This window comes from Labeo rohita, chromosome 9 (genome assembly GCF_022985175.1).
Source record: "Labeo rohita strain BAU-BD-2019 chromosome 9, IGBB_LRoh.1.0, whole genome shotgun sequence".
Taxonomy (NCBI): Eukaryota; Metazoa; Chordata; class Actinopteri; order Cypriniformes; family Cyprinidae; genus Labeo; species Labeo rohita.
In genome coordinates this window covers 37,169,855-37,191,385 of record NC_066877.1, presented here as the reverse complement: position 1 = coordinate 37,191,385, position 21,531 = coordinate 37,169,855, and the positions used below count along the sequence as shown (strand labels likewise).

At 30.4% G+C, this 21,531-nt stretch overlaps 1 protein-coding gene across 2 annotated transcripts in view; it reads right to left on the bottom strand.

Annotated features, from left to right (window-relative positions):
- Positions 1-1,248: 1,248 nt before the first annotated feature.
- The window catches only part of LOC127170476 (dehydrogenase/reductase SDR family member on chromosome X-like), a 37,612-nt gene continuing 17,329 nt past the window's right edge, over positions 1,249-21,531 (bottom strand). Inside the window, exons 4-7 of one of the 2 annotated variants that reach the window (XM_051118441.1) lie at positions 16,204-16,323; positions 12,601-12,808; positions 8,384-8,591; positions 1,249-2,482 (exon numbers count right to left, since the gene is read on the bottom strand). In XM_051118441.1, coding sequence (XP_050974398.1) covers positions 2,291-2,482; positions 8,384-8,591; positions 12,601-12,808; positions 16,204-16,323 — 728 coding nt within the window. In that variant the 3' untranslated portion in view covers positions 1,249-2,290. The remainder of the gene's footprint in view (positions 2,483-8,383; positions 8,592-12,600; positions 12,809-16,203; positions 16,324-21,531) is intronic. The other variant, XM_051118442.1, reaches the window with a different exon arrangement.

Genomic DNA, 21,531 nt, shown 5'->3' with positions numbered 1-21,531 from the left:
AATGTTATTTCTTAAAGTTTTTTAAATGTCAAAAACATCTTTTTAATGTATTCAGAATGTGTCTTGGTTATGCAAATGTTCTATCATATTTAAAAAAAAAAAAAACATTATGAGAATGTTACATTTGAATGTTCTCTTAATACTTAAAACACCGAATTTTGTGAATATTAGAGGAACATTTTATTCTATCATTCTGAAATCATTATGAAAATGTTATTTCTTAAAGGTTTTTAAATGTTGAAAACATCTTTTTAATGTATTCAGAATGTGTCTTGGTTATGCAAGTGTTAGAGGAATGTTACATTGTATCATATTTAAAAAAAAAAACATTATGAGAATGTTACATGTTACAAATGTTTTCTCAACATGTAAAACATTATTTTTATAGTTAAAATACTTTTGGGGGTTTGTAATTGTTTATTTTAAAACACTATGAAAACCTATTGTTAATATAGGGATATATGTAGGGATGCACAATGTTGGAATTTTGCCGATATCCAATATACCAATTTTTTTTTTTTTTTTTTTATTTATAAGAATGTTACATTTGAATGTTCTCTCAACATTTAAAACATTTTGTTATAGTTAAAAGATTTTTTTGGGGGTGGGGTGGGGTGGGGGGGTGTTGTAAATGTTTATCACTTTGAAAACACTACGAAAATCTATTGTTAATACTAGGGATGCACAATACTGGATTTTGCCGATATCCGTTTTTTTACTGATTTTGGCCAATAGCCGATACCGATACTGATATATTTCCTTTTGGAAACAACACCAAGTCTCTCCTGTGTGGAAATTATAAGTACATTATTTTTAATTTTGGTTAGTTATCCAAGTGCTAGGAATGTTACATTCTATCATTTTTTTTTTACATTATGAGAATGTTACATTTGAATGTTCTCTCAACATTTAAAACACCCATTTATATATATATATATAATTGTTCTTAGTTTTGTGAATATTAGAGGAACATTCCATTGTATCATTCTAAAATCATTATGAAAATGTTATTTCTTAAAGTTTTTCAAATGTTGAAACATTTTTTTAATGTATTCAGAATGTATCTTGATTATGCAAATGTTAGAGGAATGTTACATTCTATCATATATTTAAAAAAAAAACATTATGAGAATGTTACATTTAAATGTTCTCTCAATATTCAAAAGACTTTTTGGGGGTTTGTGAGTGTTTATGGTTTTAAAACACTATGAAAACCTATTGTTAACACTAGGGATGCACAATATTGAATTTTTGCCAATATCCAATATACTGATTTTTTTTTTTTTACTGATTTTTTTTGATAGCCGATACCGATATATTTCCTTTTGTTTGGAAACAACACCTAGTCTCTCCTGTGTGGAAATTCTAAGTAAATAATTTTTAATTTTGGTTAGTTTTTTGCATGTTGCACTGCATTTTATTTGCACTTTGCAAAAAAAAAAAAAAAAAAAAAAAAAAAAATTGAGATTTAACATTTGTAGATGGTCTAAAGAAAAAGATCAGAATTTTTTTTAAAGCTCATAATTTGTTTAAAAAATGTAACATATTACACATTAATGAATAAATCAGTATATATACACAATTATTTCATTTACACTTCAAGCCATTATCAGCTGATTCTGATATCGGTTTGATAATATCATGCATCCCTAGTTAATACTGATGAATGTTATTGAACATGAAGTTCTGAGAACAAACAAATAACGTCATAAGGAGATTCAGAGAACATCGTTCTAAGGACATTTCCTTTTAACATTATGAGAATGTATATTAATAACATTATTAAAATGTTCCACAAACATTATTTTAAGCACATTTGTCCTTACATTTACACAACCTATAAAAACATTAATAGAACGTTTCCTGTTAGCTGGAGATGTGAGTTCCTATATTTTAACAATTACAAAGACAAACATTATTTACTCAAAATAACGTGCACTGATGAATCATTGTTATTGGTGAATTGGGTGTCAAACAAACGCAGCAGAGTTTTGTGTGAAGAGAATGAAGTACAGCAGCACTTACAGATCAGAACTGAGCAGATTTGCAGGAGTTTTCGGTGGAAAGGAGCTTTTTTTTTTTTTTACCATCTGGAAGCTCAAGCGACATGGACGTTCACAGTGATCCTTCAACAGCGCCGAGCCCTTCAGAACAACAACCAGACCGCACGACTCTTCAGAGATTCCTCCATCAGTCACAGTTCTCCGGTGTGAGATTGTCAGTCGTTCATTTGTGATGCAGCTGATCCACGTCCTCCGTCAGCTCCTCTGATGTTTGTCCAGTTACTCCGTTAATCAAACAGTGAGTCCTGGAGGTCCAGAAGATCACAGGTGTTTCTCCAGAGTCCAGCCTGCAGATCTTCATCGTAAGACGCTGCTGAGGAGCGGATGCGCTGACCTTCATACAAGTAACATCCACCAACTCCTTCAAGATCCGGAGAAACGGCAGCGAAGACGACAGCAGCCGCACCTTCAGCTGGAGTCTGGAGATTAAAAACAACATTCATCAGTCTCAATCTGCACTAGCACTGTTAAACACATCTGAGAATAATAATAATAATACTTTTAAAACACTATGAAAACCTATTGTTAATACTAGGGATGCACAATATTGGATTTTTGCCAATATCCGAAAAACTTTTTTTTTTTTTTTTTTTTTTTTTTTTTTTTACCGATTTTGTTCGACACCAATATATTGTTTGGAAACAACACCAAGTCTCTCCTGTGTGAAAATTATAAGTAAATTATTTCTATAAGTTTTTTTTTGCACTTTGCACTGCATTTTTTTTTTAAATTTATTTTAGAAAAATGCAGTGGTGACCATAACAACTTAAAATATCCCCTTACAATAATAATAATAATAATAATAATAATAACAAAAAGAATTGTCCTTTATTATAGTAAAATTATTATAGTAAAATAATAATTATAAATTATCCCTATATAATAATAATAATAATAATAATAATAATAATAAACTATCCCTATATAATAATATTATTATTAATAATAATAATAATAATAATAATAATAAATACCGCTTTATAGTAGTAGTAATAAAAAAATAAAAATAACAAGAAGAATTGTCCTTTATTATAGTAAAATTATAATAATAATTATAAATGATCCCCTTATAATAATAATAATAATAAATGATTCCCTTATAATAATAATAATAATAATAATAATAATAAATTATCCCCTTATAATAATAATAATAATAATAATAATAATACACACCTCTTTATAGTAATAGTCATAAAAAGTAATAAAAAGAACAAGATTTGTCCTTTATTATAGTAAAATTATAATAATAATAATAATAATAATAAATGATTCCCTTATAACAATAACATTATAATAATAATTTAAAAAATAATCCCCATAGAATAATAATAATAATAATAATAATAATAATAATAATAATAATAATAATAATAATAAATACCTCCTTAGAGTAATAGTAATAAAAAAAATAATAAAATGAACAAGAATTGTCCTTCATTATAGTAAAATTATAATAATAATTATAAATTATTTCATAATAACAATAATAATAACAATAATTAAAATAACAAGAAGAATTGTCCTTTATTATAATAAAATAATTATTATTAATATTATTATAAATTATCCCCTTATAATAATAATAAATTATCCTCATAATAACAATAATAATAATAATAACGATAAAAATAACAAAAATTTTCCTTTATAATAGAAAAATTATAATGATAGTAATTAGTAATCCCCTAATAATAATAATAATAATAATAATAATTGTTGTTGTTGTCATATTTATTAATATTATTATTATTATTACTATTATTACTACCACTACATGGGTTTAATAATAAATTAGTACCTTCATTTAAATGCAATTATAAGAACAGTAATTAAATAATTATAACAATAATAATAATTTAGACATAAGAACAACAACAACTATTATTATTATTATTAATATTATTATTATTATTATTTTATTATTATTATTATTATTATTATTATTGTTGTTATTATTAGTATAGTGAGTAAATTTTCGATATTTATGAATGAATGAATAAAAAAAAAATACAGCTGTCATGTGGGTTTGATTATTATTATCTGAAATGTTTTATTTCTGAAAAACAGAAGGAGGTCATGGAAAATATCAGGCATCTTCTCAAACTCGGCATAAATGATTGAGTTTGGTAAGATTTGAGCCGCAGTGAACGGACAATAAAAGCAGTATTCAGTATTCATGACACAGAAGCTGTTCCTGTTAAAAATAAAGCGTGAGCTGGCCTACTTCTGACTCACACCAATCATTATCTCTTATTAAACAGACCCACACAATCCCACACGCAAGGACAGATCAAGGACAAACACACAAGAATCACTTCGGCTCACGGAAACCAAACGGCAAACCACTGGGAGATTTCACACACATTCTACAACACGAACACACTCCTGTACTCAATCGCACACACATTCATGTCGGAGAAATCACTCTTTACATGCACACAATATTACATGCTTATAAATAGATGCGGAAAAAAAAAAGTTATTTATCACTAATATTCATATGCAGTCTGGGAAAAGTGTTTTGATCTGCCAGTGTAGTTTTATCATTCAGATACTATTTCATAGTATTTATTAATATTTTGTAATACTTTTTATTTTTATATTTTATGTTTGCATTTTCATTTTAGTTAAAGGTTTACTAATTTGTTGCATTTTATTTATTTATTTTTGTTACATTTGCTTTATTTTAAATGTCTATTTTTATTTTAGTTTAATTGGGGGGAAAAAAAGTATATTTTTTATATTTTTATTTATTATTTTTATTTAATTTGTGTTCAAATTTTATTTCAAGTAACATGTTTGTTTATGGTAACTTCAGTTAACTAAATATTTTTATTATTTGATTTAAATACAAAAACAAACAAAAAAAACCCACTGCATTATGACTGAGTTTTTAACATCATTAATATTATTCAAATATGTTTAGTGTTTATTTAGATACAGTACTTTGTGCTTTTGTCATTTTTATTAATTTTATTTTATTTACTTTTTTTTAGTTTTTAAATATTTCCATATAGAATAGAATTTTAGTTTGTAAAATTTTAGTAATTTTAGCACTTCAACTCAAAACTTATTATTAGTTGGCAAGGTCATTTTAGTATTTTACCTTATTTCAGTTAGTTGTCAGCAAAGTTTCTTATTTTTCATTTTACACCAGGGTTATTATCATTAATAATAATAATTGTATTTACTATTTGAAATAAAATAAACATTAACTGAAATTTTAAAGTTTTTGTAACTTTTTTTTTTGTTTTGTTTTTTATTGTTTATTGTTTTTAAATATTTTATACAGCTTTTTTCAGTTTGAGTTTTAGCATCCTTAGTACTTAGTACAATTTATTTTTTTTTTTTAGTTTATTGCCAAGGCAAAATTCCTATTTTTTTTTTTTAGATTTTTATATTGTATATTTTCATTTCAGATTTTAGATTAATGTTATATACTAAAACAACTAATACTAAAAAATGCAAAAAAATGCAAAAAAAACAAACAAAAAACTATACAGACAAATAAAAAAATGTAAACTAATGAAAATGACTAAAAAACACAACAAATGTACTAAAATTAAAAGATTTTTTTTTTAAATATACCACATTGAAATTAATTAAAAATTAAAAAACAGAAATTTAAAAAATAAAATCTAAATTTTAATATGAACAAAAACTATAATAGTATATTGTTTAACTTATTATTATTATTATTATTATTATTATTTTTATTATTATTCAAATGTGTTTAGTGGGTAAATTTCCTAAATTTGTGGGATTTTTATTAATCTATAAAAAAATAAAAATCTAATTAACTTAAATTAATTTAAAGCAAATAAACAACTGAGAATGAGAAGAACTAAAGAATAAAAAACAAAACAAAAACACATATCAAAAGTAAAATGTCCATTAGCATTAAAGACAGTCATGAGAATTTGATGGGGAAAACATAAAAAATACTAAAATAAAAAAAATCACTCAAAATGTCAGTAAAGAAGAAAAAAACAACATTTCCAAAAAATTATGATATTAAAATGCTAAATTTTATTTCCTGTACTTTTAGAGTGAAATTTGATCTCTATTTTCATTAATACACCAAACATAAAGTGCTGCACAGGACACGAAAATAAATAAAATAAAATAAAATAAAATAAAATAAAAAATAAAATAAAAATAAATAAATTAAAAATTAAATTAAAATAAAATAAAATAAATTAAATAAAAAAAATTAAAAATTAAATTAAATTAAATTAAATTAAAAATAAAATAAAATCACTACTTATATAATGATTCCAATATTTATAACAAAATGTACTAATTTATAATAATAATAATAATAATAATAATATTTATAATTATACTATTAATACTACCATTCTTTTTCAAGCATCTCTTATCAGATAAAAATCGAAAAATGTATTTTTGGTCTGTTTCAGCTTGCCATATTAAAGTAAAGGCAGCTGGACAGTGACATGACGTCCGATTAACGCTCAGAGGGCAAACGCTTCCCAAAGGTGGTTTGTTAAAGGAAGTGGCCTGAATGATTAATCACAGACAGAAGAGCCTCCTCACATCAGCGTCATCCAACAATAACGTCTGCCGGCGGCTACGACATTCAGAAACGCAAACAATCAGCCTGAATCTTTGCTCTGCTAATGAACAAACACAGAACTGAACTCATCACATGATCTGGAGGACGAGCTCATCTGGATCTGCTGTATTTCCTCAGTAGATGGTTGTTGGAACATGAAGACGCCTTTGAGGAGCTCGACTCCCGAGGGCTTCACACATAAACAGCTTAATTAAATCAAGAACATCCAGAGCTTTTACTGGAATCAATACACGATTTATTTGTTTAGAAACTTCAGTTCTATAATCTCATAATTCCCAGCTGAGTCACTGGATGAATCACATCAAACCTGTCATGATTAATCACATTTCACATCACAATCCAACACAAACAAATCAAAGAACATCTTACAGGAATTAAAAACCATTTTTACAACCATTAATATTGTTTTGTACTGTACTATAATTTTCTAGACAATTAAACATATTTTGCCCTTAAGTCTCATAAAAATCTCTATTATTATAATATATAAAATTGATTTTTTTTTTCAAGTTTAAGTTTTTCATCAGGGTTATTATTCAATAAAAATAAAAATAATATTTAAAAAAAAACATTTGTTAAATTGAAACTGAAACTAAATAAAAAAAAAAAAAAATAAAAACTAACACTTTACTAAAAAACTACATAGACATATATAACTAATAAAAACGGACAAGAACACACAAAAAAAAAAAAATTAAATTAAAATTGTAATTTTAACTAAAAAAAATTATATTTACTTTTAAGAAACTTATATTTTTATATTTATTTTTATATAATATTAACAAATAAGTTTTTATCAGGGTTATTATTAACTAAAATACAAATAATATTTAAAAAATAAAAAAATTCATTACTTGAAATTAAATAAAATATAAAACATTTGTTAAGTTGAAACTAAAACTAAAAAAAGCACTAAAAATTAACTTTAATAAAATTATATAGACATATAAAACAAATTAAAAATTTAAATTTTATTAAAATAAAACAAAAATATATATATATAGAAATAAATGTAATTAAAAAAATCATTACTTGAAATAAAATAAAATATAAAGCATTTGTCAAGTTAAAAAAAAACTAAATCTTTAATAAAACTATACAGACAATATATACATAAGAACACAAACAAAATTAAATTAAATGAAAAATTAAAATAACTAAAAATTAAACAAACTAAATTTAACTAAAATGAAAACAAAAAAATATAAAAATAAAATTTACTTTCATATTTATTTTTATATAATATGTTAATCTAATACATACAAAAAAATAAATAAACAATATTTATATTATATATATTTAGATATAAGAGTTATTTTAGCGTCACTGAGATAGTATTACAGTTTCTCTTAATTTTTTGTTTTTATTAAACGTTTATTAAAAGTTTTTTAATTTTGTTGTGTTTCGCCATTTTTATTAGTTTCTGTTTTGTTTTCATTTTTAGTTACTTTAGTACATGAACATAAACTGAATGAACATGAAAAAAGTTGCCTTAGAAAGTAGCTGAAATAAAATAAGTTTTTTGTATTTTATCTTGTATGAGTTAACATTTATTTTATTTCAAGTACCAAAAATGTTTTCTATGTTTTTAGTTGTAGAAGATATAAAGAGACATGAAGATACATTATGATCATGATTTTCTGTAAATCTGCCCTGAAGTGCTGTGACTTGTACATGAACTGATCTTTGAGCATAAGAATGTGCATGAATGAAGTCTGACCTTGAAGCAGAGGCGAGCGACGGCTCTCTGAGCGAGTCTGGCGGGGCGGCAGAGCCGTTCGTACAGTCCTGTGTCCACCAGACCCGGGTCGAGCGCGGTGGCCGTCACCGGCGAGCCGCCGCACCGCAGCACGTGATGCAGACGATACGTGAACAGAACTTGGGCCAGTTTGCTGCGGGCGTACGCCGCGTGAGCGCTGGAACACCGCCTGAAACACACGACCACAAAACACAGTCGACATCCTCCAAAACCAGCAATCAGTCATCTGTCTTACATCACTCAATCACTCAATCACTCATCACTCATCTGTCTTAAACAACACTTTATTCACATTTTAAGAAACTGTTATCAGTGTTGTTGTTGTATTATTTACTAGTTAATGTTAAATCAGCATTTACTAATGCTTTATTAAATGTGTTTGTTAACTGTGAACTAACATGAACTAACAATGAACGACTGCTTTTTTATTAACTAACATTAATAAAGATTAATAAAGTGTAATAAATGTATTGTTCATTGTTTGTTCATGTTAATGCAATAATGTTAACAAATGACGCCTTATTGAAAAGTGTTGCCGATTTTGTTGTTATATTTTCGGTTTATTTTAATTTTAGTTTAAGTTTTAGTCATTTTATGTGGTTTTGTAATTTTTATTAGTTTTTGTTGTTAAATATTTCCATATGGATTAAATTTATTTTTCTTATAGTTAAAGTTTTAGTAATTTTAGCAGTTTAACTCGAACTTATTATTAGTTGGCTAGGTCAAAATTCTTTTTTTTATTTTGGTTTTTTAATGTTCTTATACAGCTTTAATTTATTTTAATTCAGTTTGAGTTTTAGCCATTTTAGTACTTTATATTACATTTATTTCATTTTGTTGCCAGGGGAAAATTTCAGTTTTTTTTTCTTTTTTTTCACATTTTTAGATTGAATATTTTAATTTTAGATTATAGATTAATTTTCTGTACTAAAACAACTTAAAAAAGCATTCAGACATATAAAAAAAACCTAAAACTAATTAAAATGACTAAATTACAACAAACTTGCTAAAATGAAAACTAAGAATTTTATAAAATTGAAAAATAAAATGATACTGAAATTAAACTAAAAACTAAAAATTGAAAAACAAAATCTAAATTATTTTGATTTAGATTTTAGTTTTAGATTTTCTGTTTTTAATTTAATTTCAATATTTTATTTAGATTTAACAACTAAAACCATATTTCTATTATAATAATTTGAAATAAAATAAACATTAATTGACATTTTAGATTTTTAGTAACTTTGCTATGTGCTTGTGTCACTTTTTATTGGTTTTTGTTTTTGAATATTCCTATACAGCTTTAATTTATTTTATTTCAGTCTCAGTTTTAGCAGTTTTAGTCCTTCATATTAAATTTATTTCATTTTGTTGCCAGGGGAAAATTTCACATTTCATTAGATTTTTAGATTGTATATTTTAATTTTAGATTATATATTACTTTTATGTACTAAAACAACTAAAAAAAACTATTCAGACATATTTAAAAAAAACTAAAACTAATAAAAATGACTAAAAATACAATAAATTTGCTAAAATTAAAACTAAGACTTTTATACAATTTAAAAATAAAATGAAAATTAAATTAAAAACAGAAAATCTAAAAATAAAATCTAAATCAAAATATTAACAAAAACTACAATTGTATATCATACAATAACAATATTTTTCTTCTAACATTTATTTATTTTTATTTTTTATATTTATAGTATTTTATCTTTATTTTAATTCATGAAAAAATAATTTCATTTAAAAAAAAAAAAAAACCCCAAAATAAAACTACTGGTAAAAATAGCTAAATTCAACTTCAAACATAACTTCAAAACATTACTGATATCAATTTAATATAAGTCTGTTCACACGAGTGCAGAGTCTACAGCTGCCACACCGCATCCCCACTCCTTTACATAAAGTGAAACTTTTTTCAGCTTTATCATATTTCCGTATTTCCACGCCCACATCACATGACGCTCACGTGACCCGCTCAGCAGCTCTCAGTGTAAATGACTGTGTTCTGGTGGGAGTTTCACTGCTGCTCTGACACAATCATCTGCTGAAGAGCCCTCGAGCGACTCTCACGCGTCAAACACGGGACAATGAGGAGCGGAGGAGCGGATCACACATGAAATGAGCTCCTCATCTCACACACACACACACACAGAGAGATGACTGTCATGTCAGCCTGAGCTCTTCAACAGTCATTTATCAGGCCCCAGAGCAACAAACAAACAACCTTCACTAGAGTGAAATATGAACGCAAACCAAGCGAATAAAATCACACTTAGAAATGAAGAAGAGTTATGAGGTATGACACAGGCCTTACATCACGTTATGACTGACTCTGTATCATAAAAAACAGTCATTTCGCTGGAAATTAAAGTGGCAAATTGTGATGCTGCCAAAAAAAAACAAAACAAAAAAAAAAACATCCGTCTTCCTTCTCTTGACTTGTTTGTTTCACGTCCTGCTCTGTATTTTCACATTACCACATTTATTCATCACTCATGTGTAAATAACATAGAAAAATACATTTACCACACGCAAATACATTTACCACAGTATAAACACAACAGCAGAATCTCTACCGGTCAACACGCTTCAATCCTCACACTATATATATATATGTATATGAACAATACGACAACAGAATGACAAAACAGTAGACAGAACAACAGATAAACTAGATAAAGAAGTTTGTCAAGACAAACTTTAAATTGGCTTGAGAAAGCCGGACCACAAAGTTTAAAAAGCTTTAAGTTTTAAGTTTGATGGCTTTCAGTTTGAAATAGTTTGAAATTTAAAGTAGTTTTAAAGCTGAAATCTTAAATGTTTTGAAGGCAATACAGTCTGTCAGATGTTTCTAGCATAATTTGCAATTTGCTGGTATGTTGTTAGCAAGTTTTTAGCATGATTAGCATGTTGCTGGTATGTTGTTAGAATGTTTTTAGCATGATTAGCATGTTTTTAGCATTATTAGCATGTTACTGGTATGCTGTTAGCAAGGTTTTAGCATGATTAGCATGTTGCTGGTATGTTGCTAGTATGTTTCTAGCATAATTAGCATGTCACTAGCATGTGTCTAGCATGTTTCTAACATGATTAGCAAGTTGCTGGTATGTTGTTAGCATGTTTTTAGCACGATTAGCATTTCACTAACATGTTTCTAGCATGATTAGCAAGTTGCTGAAATGTTGTTAGCATGTTTTAGCACGATTACCATGTTGCTGGTATGTTACTAGCATGTTTCTAACATGATTAACATGTTGTTAGCATGATTAACAAGTTAGTAGCACATTTATAGCATGTTTAACATGTTGTTAGCATGATTAGCATGATTAGCACGTCACTAGCATGTTTCTAGCATGATTAACAAGTTGCTGGTATGTTACTAGCATGTTTCTAACATGATTAACGTTGTTAGCATGATTAACAAGTTAGTAGCACATTTATACCATGTTTAGCATGTTATTAGCATGTTGTTAGCATGATTACCACGTCGCTAGCATGTTTCTAACATGATTAGCATGTTCCTACCATGTTTCTAGCATGATTAGCAAGTTACTAGCATGTTGCTAGCCTAGCATGTTTCTAACATGAACAGCATGTCTCGTTAGCATGTTTTAACATGATTAGCACATTGTTAGCATGTTTCTAGCATGACTAGCAAGTTACTAGTATGTTTCTAGCATGATTAGCAAGCTACTAGCATAGATAGATAGATAGATAAATTGATAGATAGATTCTCAAGCCAACTTAATAAAAAGTGAAAAAGATAAAGATATATAAAGATTAAGTGGAAAAATAGAAAATTAGCAAGTCAATATTAAAATAATGAAACTAAATCTGCCCCCATTCATAAAAAATGTAAGTGGATGTAGAAGTGTTTCATGTGTTTGAGGTCTGCAGGTGGAACAGGGCGTTTGTGCTGCAGGAGGATTCATGAACAGGATTTATGAAGCCATATCTCCAGTATTTATGATGTATGATATGAACCATGACACCACTAACCAATCACCCGCATCACATGTGACACAGAACATACCAAACCTTCTCGCTCAAGGCTGGATCGCTCTTATCTGTGATTTATTCCAGCATCTCGGCGTTCGAGATCTGCAGATTAAGTCTGGCTTCGGGTCACTGATTTTCATTGCAGACGTGTGCCGTGTTTTTCCACTCACATGCTGAGGAGATCCTGCAGACGGGCGTCAGCGGCGTAGTGTGCGGAGGACGAGATGCTGACGACCCTCGAGCATGAGCCATCCTTCCCAGAATGCACCAGACTGTCTAGCAGAAGGCGGGTCAGCAGAAAGTGTCCTAGATAGTTGGTGGCGAAATGTGTCTCAAATTCGTCTTCGGTTCGGCCTTCAGGAACCAGCATAACAGCAGCTGACATGAAACACAGAGCATAGGTTAACACAACGATTACTGGTTCAACATCTACAGTTCTAGTCCATTATCTACTAGTCTAACATCTACTAGTCCAACATCTAATAGTATAAAATCTAGTCCTACTAGTACCTACTAGTTCTAACATCTAACACTAGTTTAACATCTACACTAATCCAACATCTACTAGTCCAACATCTAATAGTATAAAATCTAGTCCAATATCTACTAGTATAACATCTACTAGTCCAGTATCTACTAGTCCAACATCTACTACTAGTAACATCCAACATCCACTAGTATAACATCGTCCAATATCTTCTAGTCCAGCATCTTCTAGTGCAACATCTACTAGTCCAACATATACAGTTCTAGTCAAGTATCTACTAGTCTAACATCTACTACTAGCATAACATCTACCAGTCCAACATCTACTAGTATAACATCTAGTCCAATATCTTTTAGTCCAACAACTACAGTACTAGTCCAGTATCTGGTAGTCTAACATCTATTAGTATAACATATACTAGTCCAACATCTACAGTACTAGTCCAGTATCTACTAGTCTAACATCTACAGTACTACTCTACTATCTACTATTCAAACATCTACAGTACTAATCCAACATCTACTAGTCCAACATCTACAATACTAGTCCGGTATCTGCTAGTCTAACTTCTACCACTAGTATAACACCTACTAGTCCAACATATACAGTACGAGTCCAACATCTACTACTAGTGTAACATCTGCTAGCATAACATCTAGTCCAATATATTCTAGTCCAGCATCTACTAGTAGAACATCTACAGTACTAGTCAAATATCTACTAGTCTAACACCTATAGTACTAGTCCAACACCTATAGTACTAGTCCAACACATATAGTACTAGTCCAACATCTACAGTACTAATCCAACATCTACAGTATTAGTCCAACATCTACGAGTCTAACATGTATAGTACTAGTCAAAAATCTATAGTACTAGTCCAACACCTACAGTATGTGTCCAACATCTAGCATTCCAACATCTACTAGTCTAACATCTAAAGTAGCAGTCCAACATCTATAGTACAAGTCCAACATCTACAGTACTAGTCCAGCATGTATATTACTAGTCCAACATCTATTAGTCTAATCTAAATTTCTAGTCCCACATTTACTAGTCCAAGATCTGTTAGTCTAACATCTATAGTACTAGTTCATCTATAGAACTAGTCCAACACTCACAGTACTAGTCTAACATCTGCTAGATTAACATCCAAAGTGGCAGTCCAACGTCTACAGTACTAGTCCAGTATCTACTAGTCTAACATCTACACTACTTCTATAAGTCCAACTAGTCCAGTACTAGTCCAACATCTACAGTACTAGTCCAATTTCTACTAGCCCAACGTCACATTCACATCTCGAACAGAACTTCATGACATATACATGATGTGAGTATATTTTATTTTAATAAGGCTGCATTTAATCAGACAAGCAAACAGTTTTACAGTAAACTTACATGTTATCTTTATTATTAATAAATACATAAACCCTTTTTTTATTTTTAATTATAAATGCACGCCAGCAATCGTGCTGATTATAATCAGATCAAACGAGCGGCTGAGGGAGTTCAGCACATATTATCACACTGACCTCATTACAGCTGATTCTCACTAAACACGTTGATCATCATCAATCACTCTGGATAACACACAACACATCTGAAGATCACGGAGGTGTTCAGAATCACAAACCCACACTCGCTCAGACGCTCATCACCTTTCCTCACCATCAGCCGCCGCACCGTTCAGACGCTCTGAGCACATATAATCGGGATTAAACTGATATAAATAGTGTTTTAATCAGAAATGGGTCTAGTAATGATCGACTGACGTCATTCTGACTGCCTGAGGTGACAATGACCAAAATAACAGCAAACTACTGCACCGTGACCCAAAAACGCCTCTCAGGTCTGATCTGACAGCGGGACAAATAATAAGAACGGAAACCAGAGAATCATGCACAGAAAAGCAACACACACTTGCTGTATTTTCTGTTTTGTCACAAATTCACTGACAGACTCTTGTTAAATCAGACAGACGAAACACAGCGTGAATGTTCATGAGGAAATCTCATTTCTGCTGTAGTGTAGACATGCACACAGTTGTTAACGGTCTTCTGTCATGTTAAACATTTTATTAGGGCCTGAGCACCGGTGGTGCGAGGACTCTATTGGAATTGCTCAGATTCTAAACATGCTTGAAAACTCCTGATACTTTGCATACACACCAAAAGTGGTGAAAATTTACATCTGACATAGGTTTCAGAAGTGGGTGTGGCAGAATGGCTCAATAGCGCCACCTATAAAATTTCAACAAAGTGCCCCTAGAGCATACATGTACATACATACATGTACGAAATTCGGTAGACACATGTAACACACCAGTACCTACAAAAAAACAAAAACAAAAAAACAACAGGAAGTCTGTTATTTTGAATTATCTTGGCAAGTTTTGTGCCGTTTTCGCCTTTTCAGGCTTTGTATTTAAACAAACTCCTCCTAGAGATTTAATCAGATCAACTCCAAATTTGGTCCATCTACTCTAAATCCCTTTATGACATTAAATAGCGAAGCTCTTGAGTTTTCGTTGGAGGGCGTGTCCGCGGCAGCCTGACAAATTTGATGTTTTGCCATAGGAATAGACGTTTTTGTAACTCAACCATACAATGTCCGATCTAATGCTGTGGAAAATTTCCAGTAAATTTAGGAAACATTCCAGGATTTTTTTTTAATCTTCCAGGCATTTTTGGAAAATTTCTGGAAATTTACCAGACATTTTCCACCCCTTTGCAAACCTAATCCGAACTACCCCAAACTTCATATGTTCGATGGGAGTCCTGGCCTGAACACATCTAAAGGCCAATATTCAGTTATTATCATAGCGCCACCTGCTGGCAAACAGGAAATTACTTGTTTTACACTAACTTAAACATGCAATGGCTGATCTGCCCCAAACTTCACATGTTCGATAAAAGTCCCAGTCTGAACACATCTAAAAACCAATATTCAGTTATAATCATAGCGCCACCTGTTGGCAACAGGATACATCATGCTTTGCACCAACTCAAACATACCATGTTCAGTCTGCACCAAACTTGGTATGTTTTACAAAAGTGCTGTCCTGAACACATCTACATGCCAATATTCGGTTCTGGTCATAGTGCCACCACCCGATAGCAGGAAGTTTGGCACATATAAATGACTAATATATATCTTCAATATTTACCATTTTAAATGTATATTGCCCACCATTCACTGTTTTCCTAAAGCCACCGGGTGGTGGTGAGCCCGGGTGCAGAAGAAGATCACAATACAACATTTCAACACAAATGACAAAGTCTCTCACACAGATGACGGGACGCACCACTGTTGATGAGCACATGCAGCGGAAGCCGTCGCTCCTTAAACCTCCGGACGAAGCATCGCACCGACCTCAAAGACGCCACGTCCAGAAACTCGAAATCCACTGCGGAAACAAAATCACATGCAACGCGTCACTGACATTGTGTGCGCATGCAAACAGATCAATAAAAATATTAAAATAATTAAATATATATATTCAAATTAAATGAAATCAAATGCCATATGCATATAAATAAATAAATTAAATAGACTTAATAAATAATTAAATGGAGGAATAATTCCAAATAAATTCTAAATAAATTTCAGAGTGAAAGCTGTGATCAGAACAAACATGTTAAGAAATGTAAGGATGTGTTGAGCAATTGCATTATGGGATTCCAACACATTTCCAGTATCACATGTAAATGATTTAGACGCTGCGTGAGTGTGTGAGTGTGAATGTGATCAGGTGTTGATCTGCAGCCGAAGGTTGATCCTGTCTCAACAGGTTTATGAGGAGCTTTAATGACTAAAGCTTTTGACCCCCAGCCATTTTCACAACAATCGAGCGCATATAAAGTCACACTCACAATGACAGCTCCTGTTTTTAACGTCACAGAGAAAGTATTCGCTTGCAGCGGCGATGACACTGAAATCCCACAATCCCTCACATACTCATACTTCTATAACAATTTTACACTTCATATTCTCACATTCTCTGTGTCAGTCGGCTAAACACAACCTTGTTTTTTTAATGCATATTTTATTTTGTTATATTTCCCCATCATTTGTTCTTTTATTTTTTCATATTTTATACATTTTAATTATATATATATATTCAACGCACTGCCTATGTAGCCAAAATAAAAACAAACAGCACAAAAAATTTGCATTCAATATCTGAAAAATAAGCACAATTTTGCTTGACACATGTAGCATCAAGTAAAACTGCACATCAGATGTGCATATTGAGGTACAGTGTCACAGTATCACTTTGGTAGCACTGATATACTATTATAGTTTTTATTGTATCCGTTGGCATTCTTCTTCTTCTTCTTCTTCTTCTTCTTCTTCTTCCGTTTCTTACGCAAGAGTCTATGGCAGCCCATAGAACCGCTTACGGGAAAGTTGTGAAATTTGGCACGCTGATAGAGGACAGTCCCAACACTAACCATACCAAATTTGCTATAGCATAGCAAACTCTCTACAGGGTTGCTGCAGGATTTTTAAGCTCAAATTTAAGACTTTTTAAGACCTTTTTTAAGACCTGCACAAATAAAATTAATACCATATGAGCAGGGTAAGGCAATGTCTATGGTTAAATATTAAACTGTAAAATGACTGTAAACTACTGTAAAAAACGATTTACAGTTCAGATTTTTCACAAAAACAAAAGGTTTTATAAAGTGATACATTTCACATTTCTTTAAAGTGTCAATTTTTAAGTAAATAGAAAAAAGTATTCCTTTTATTAATTGAAACAATTATTATCAATAAATTATTATATTAATTTAAAAAATATACAAATACATGTTAGTGTTTAGATTTTTATGATGAATTATCTTCTTGATGATCCACCAGTTCACATTTACAGCTCTGCATGTTTACAGGGTAAAAACATGGGTCGCTTTTCGCTTTGGTCTGAACAAAAACAACCCCAATACTATGTTCCTGCAAAACCACATTTCTGGGACCCTATTTTTTGAGACAGCGCCATCTAGCAATTCCATTCCAACAAAGAAACATCAAACAGACGCAAAGACTAGATCCATTGAAACTATTTTTTTTTTTTTTTTTAATCTTTCTATCTTATTTTTAATGTAAAAGCTGACATAAAGTTGAGTGTTCAAAGGGGTGTCAGCAATCTCCATTTAGCCCATTAAACTGTCCAAAACAGTTAATTGTGCTGTTGGATGTTGTAAATTAGTATTTGTATTCAAATTATTTTAAATTTATTAAAGTACTAATAAACACACTAATTTGTACAGCAATTGTTTTACTGTTTACTTCACTTTGTTAAGTGGGTCACACGTCAGACATGAAGCGCAGCGGCTAATGAACTGAAGTCTAGAATATATTGAAATAAATTAGGTTAAATATTTCAAGAGCGTTACTCAGGGGTAAGTTTAGGATTAGGAGTTGGTTAGGACAATAATTAAGTGTATACAATTAAACAACTAAATTCAGTATTTCCTTAAAAATAATAATATACAGAATTGAATAGCTACTGCTATAAATAGTATGAGCTGTTAATGCATACATAATACAAATAAATAAATACAATAAAATAAAATAAAAATAAATAATTTTAAAAAAATTACAGGGTCCTAAAAATGCGGTTCTGAAACTACAGCCTCCTGTACTGTAAGAATACTCTACTCAAAACAACAGGCTTATTGAAAATGCACATTCAGTCTCTGGCAGCAGATGGCGCATTCGGAACTGCAGACATGTGTTTCCCCGGTAACCGCAGTACACAAAGCAGCTCAGCACCGGACTTTGAACGCACAGCGCTCGTGTTTATTTAACGAAATCACAGCCTTTTGAAGTTTAATCGTGACACTAAGCTGTATCGCAATTCTGGTCTTCCCGTGCCTAAAATTTAAGACCTCTTAATCATAATTAAGACTTTCTTGTACAATTTAAGACTTTTTATGACCTTAAATTTGATAAACTAAATTTAAGACTTTTTAAGACTTTTTAAGGACCCGCGGGAACCCTGCTCTAGCACCACCACTTGTCCAAAGTTTCACTCTCTCTTTTGAACCGTAAGTCACAGATTGAAAATCAGATTGAATCTTTGGCTCATGCCGAGTCGAATAAAGTCCAAAATTCAAAAATCATAAGGTTTAGGTTTTCTTTCTATAATTTTTTGTTTGTAAAACCTACTTTCGAACTCATCCTAGACGGTTTGTCTGATTTTCACCAAAATTGGCTCAGATCATCTTCAGACGATGCTGGCAAAAAGTTTATAATTTAAGTCGATTAGTCGAACCGTTCTCGAATAATGCGCAAACGAATTCTACGAAAAACGCGCAGAAATGGTTGTGAGGCTATATCTCCGCAACGGTTTGGTGTATTGAGACCAAACGTGGTGTGTGCAATAACAAGCATGACCTGAGGCTACTTGCAGTGTTTCGGCTATTTTTGCTTATAACTTCTGAATGGTTCGGCCAAAAAAAAAAAAAAAAAATCACAAAGCTGGTCTCTTTAGATTCGGTGCATCATGCCGAGTCGAACCATAACTAATTTTCAGGTACTTTGAATTTTGTTAAAACATGTTATATTTTATGAACGCATTGACGTATCGTTATGGATGTGTCTTTGGCACCATGCCCTGACAGTACTCAAAAAGTTTGGGGGCAGCGCTACCTTCTGGCCAAAAGTTATAAAGAAATTTACAAAAAAATTACAAAAAAAACAAAAAAAAAACAGGAAGTCTGTTACTTTGAATTATCTTGGCAAGTTTTTTTGCCGTTTTTGCCTTTTTCAGGCGTTGTTTTTAAACAAACACCTCCTAGAGATTTAATCAGATCAACACCAAATTTGGTCCATCTACTCTAAATCCCTTTATGACATTAAATTGTGAAGATCTTGAGTTTTCGTTGAAGGTTGTGTCCGTGACGGCCTGACAAACTTCGGAAGTTGTTATAATTCAAGCATACAATGTCTGATCGGCACCAAAATTCACGTTTGATAAGAGTCCTGTCCTGAACATACGCTCGTGACTATATTCACATACAGCCATAGCGCCACCTGCTGGTGACAGGAAGTGACATTTTTTAATAAACTCCTCATAGAGATTTAATGACATTAACATTATATTTGATCAGTCTTATTAGTCTAAAATTAGGCAGCGCTAACTTCTGGCCAAAGGTTATAAAGAAATTTCCAAAAATGCTAATAACTTTTGTTTACATTAGCGTATTGTAATGAAACTTGTCTTGACATATTCCTTGGATCATGCTGAGAACACTGATACCAATTATGCCATAATTTAATTAACGTCCTGTCTGCCATTTTCATGAATGTACAAAACCTACTTTTCCTCCTAGACCAATGGTCCGATTTTCACCAAATTGGACTCGGATCATCTTCAGACCATGCACAAAGTTATGGATTTCGTGTCTATATACGAAACCGTTTTCGTTTAACGCATCAACAAATTTGTTGGAAAGATGCCAAACTACATCTGAGGCTGTATCTCTGTAAAGCATCTTCCGACTGTGCTGACACAAAGTTATGGACTTGGTGTTGATAGATAAAACTGTTTTCGTACAGCACCACTACAAATTTTAGGCTTGATGCCAAATTGATTCTGAGGCTGTATCTCTGTAAAGCTTTGACATAATGACAGCAAAATTTGTGTGGGTCATTGTCACCTCACACAGAACACATCACATCAATTTGAAAACAGCACCACCTATTGGTCAAAAGTGATAAGTCACCAAATTATATTATTATTGGTTGTATTTATAATTTTTTAGCCATTTCAACTGATATCATCCTAAAATGGCTTTAATTACTCATTGTTGTAGTTGGTCTGTTGCACCTTGCCCTGCTTAGCTCCTCATTCTGCCTGTTCAGTGCTTGGCCCCGCAATCACAGCTTGCAGCTATATTTATATTTTGAATTGTCATAATTTTTGTTTTCATTTTAATTTTTGTTACAGTTTTAGTAATTTGTTCTGTTTTATTTTTAGTTTTAGTTACTTTAGTACATTAAATGAAAATGATACATGTTGCCTATGTAGCTAAAAATGAAAAATAAGTTTACGTTTTTAATATTTTATTTCAAATATTTCTGCTAATATTCCATTTATAGTTGAAATAAAGTGAGTTGTTTTATAATTTGATATATTTTTAGTTAACATTTATTTTATTTTATTTTTGTTTTAGTTTAAACTTTAGTTTTAGTTAACTGACATTAAGTCAATTTTAGTATCACTGACATAATATAGTTTTTGTTTATATTTTGAATTTCGATTTTATTAGTATAATAAATAATATTTTGAATTAGATTTTATTGAATTTTTATTTATAGATTAAAAAAACAAGTTTTTTTTTTTAAAATAATTTACTTTACGTACATCTTTATATTATTTCAAGTTTTTTTATAATGTTAGTTTTTAGATATACTTAATGATAATAACAGTGCAAAATTCATCAATTATAAAACAACTTCAATTTCGGCAGCTCTACAGAAGGCAAATTATGTTTGTGAAATAATAACTACATATCAGTTTTTGAATGCCAATAAATTCTGAAAACAAATCAGAATATTAGAATGATTTCTGAATGATCATGTGACATTGAAGACTGGAGTAATGATG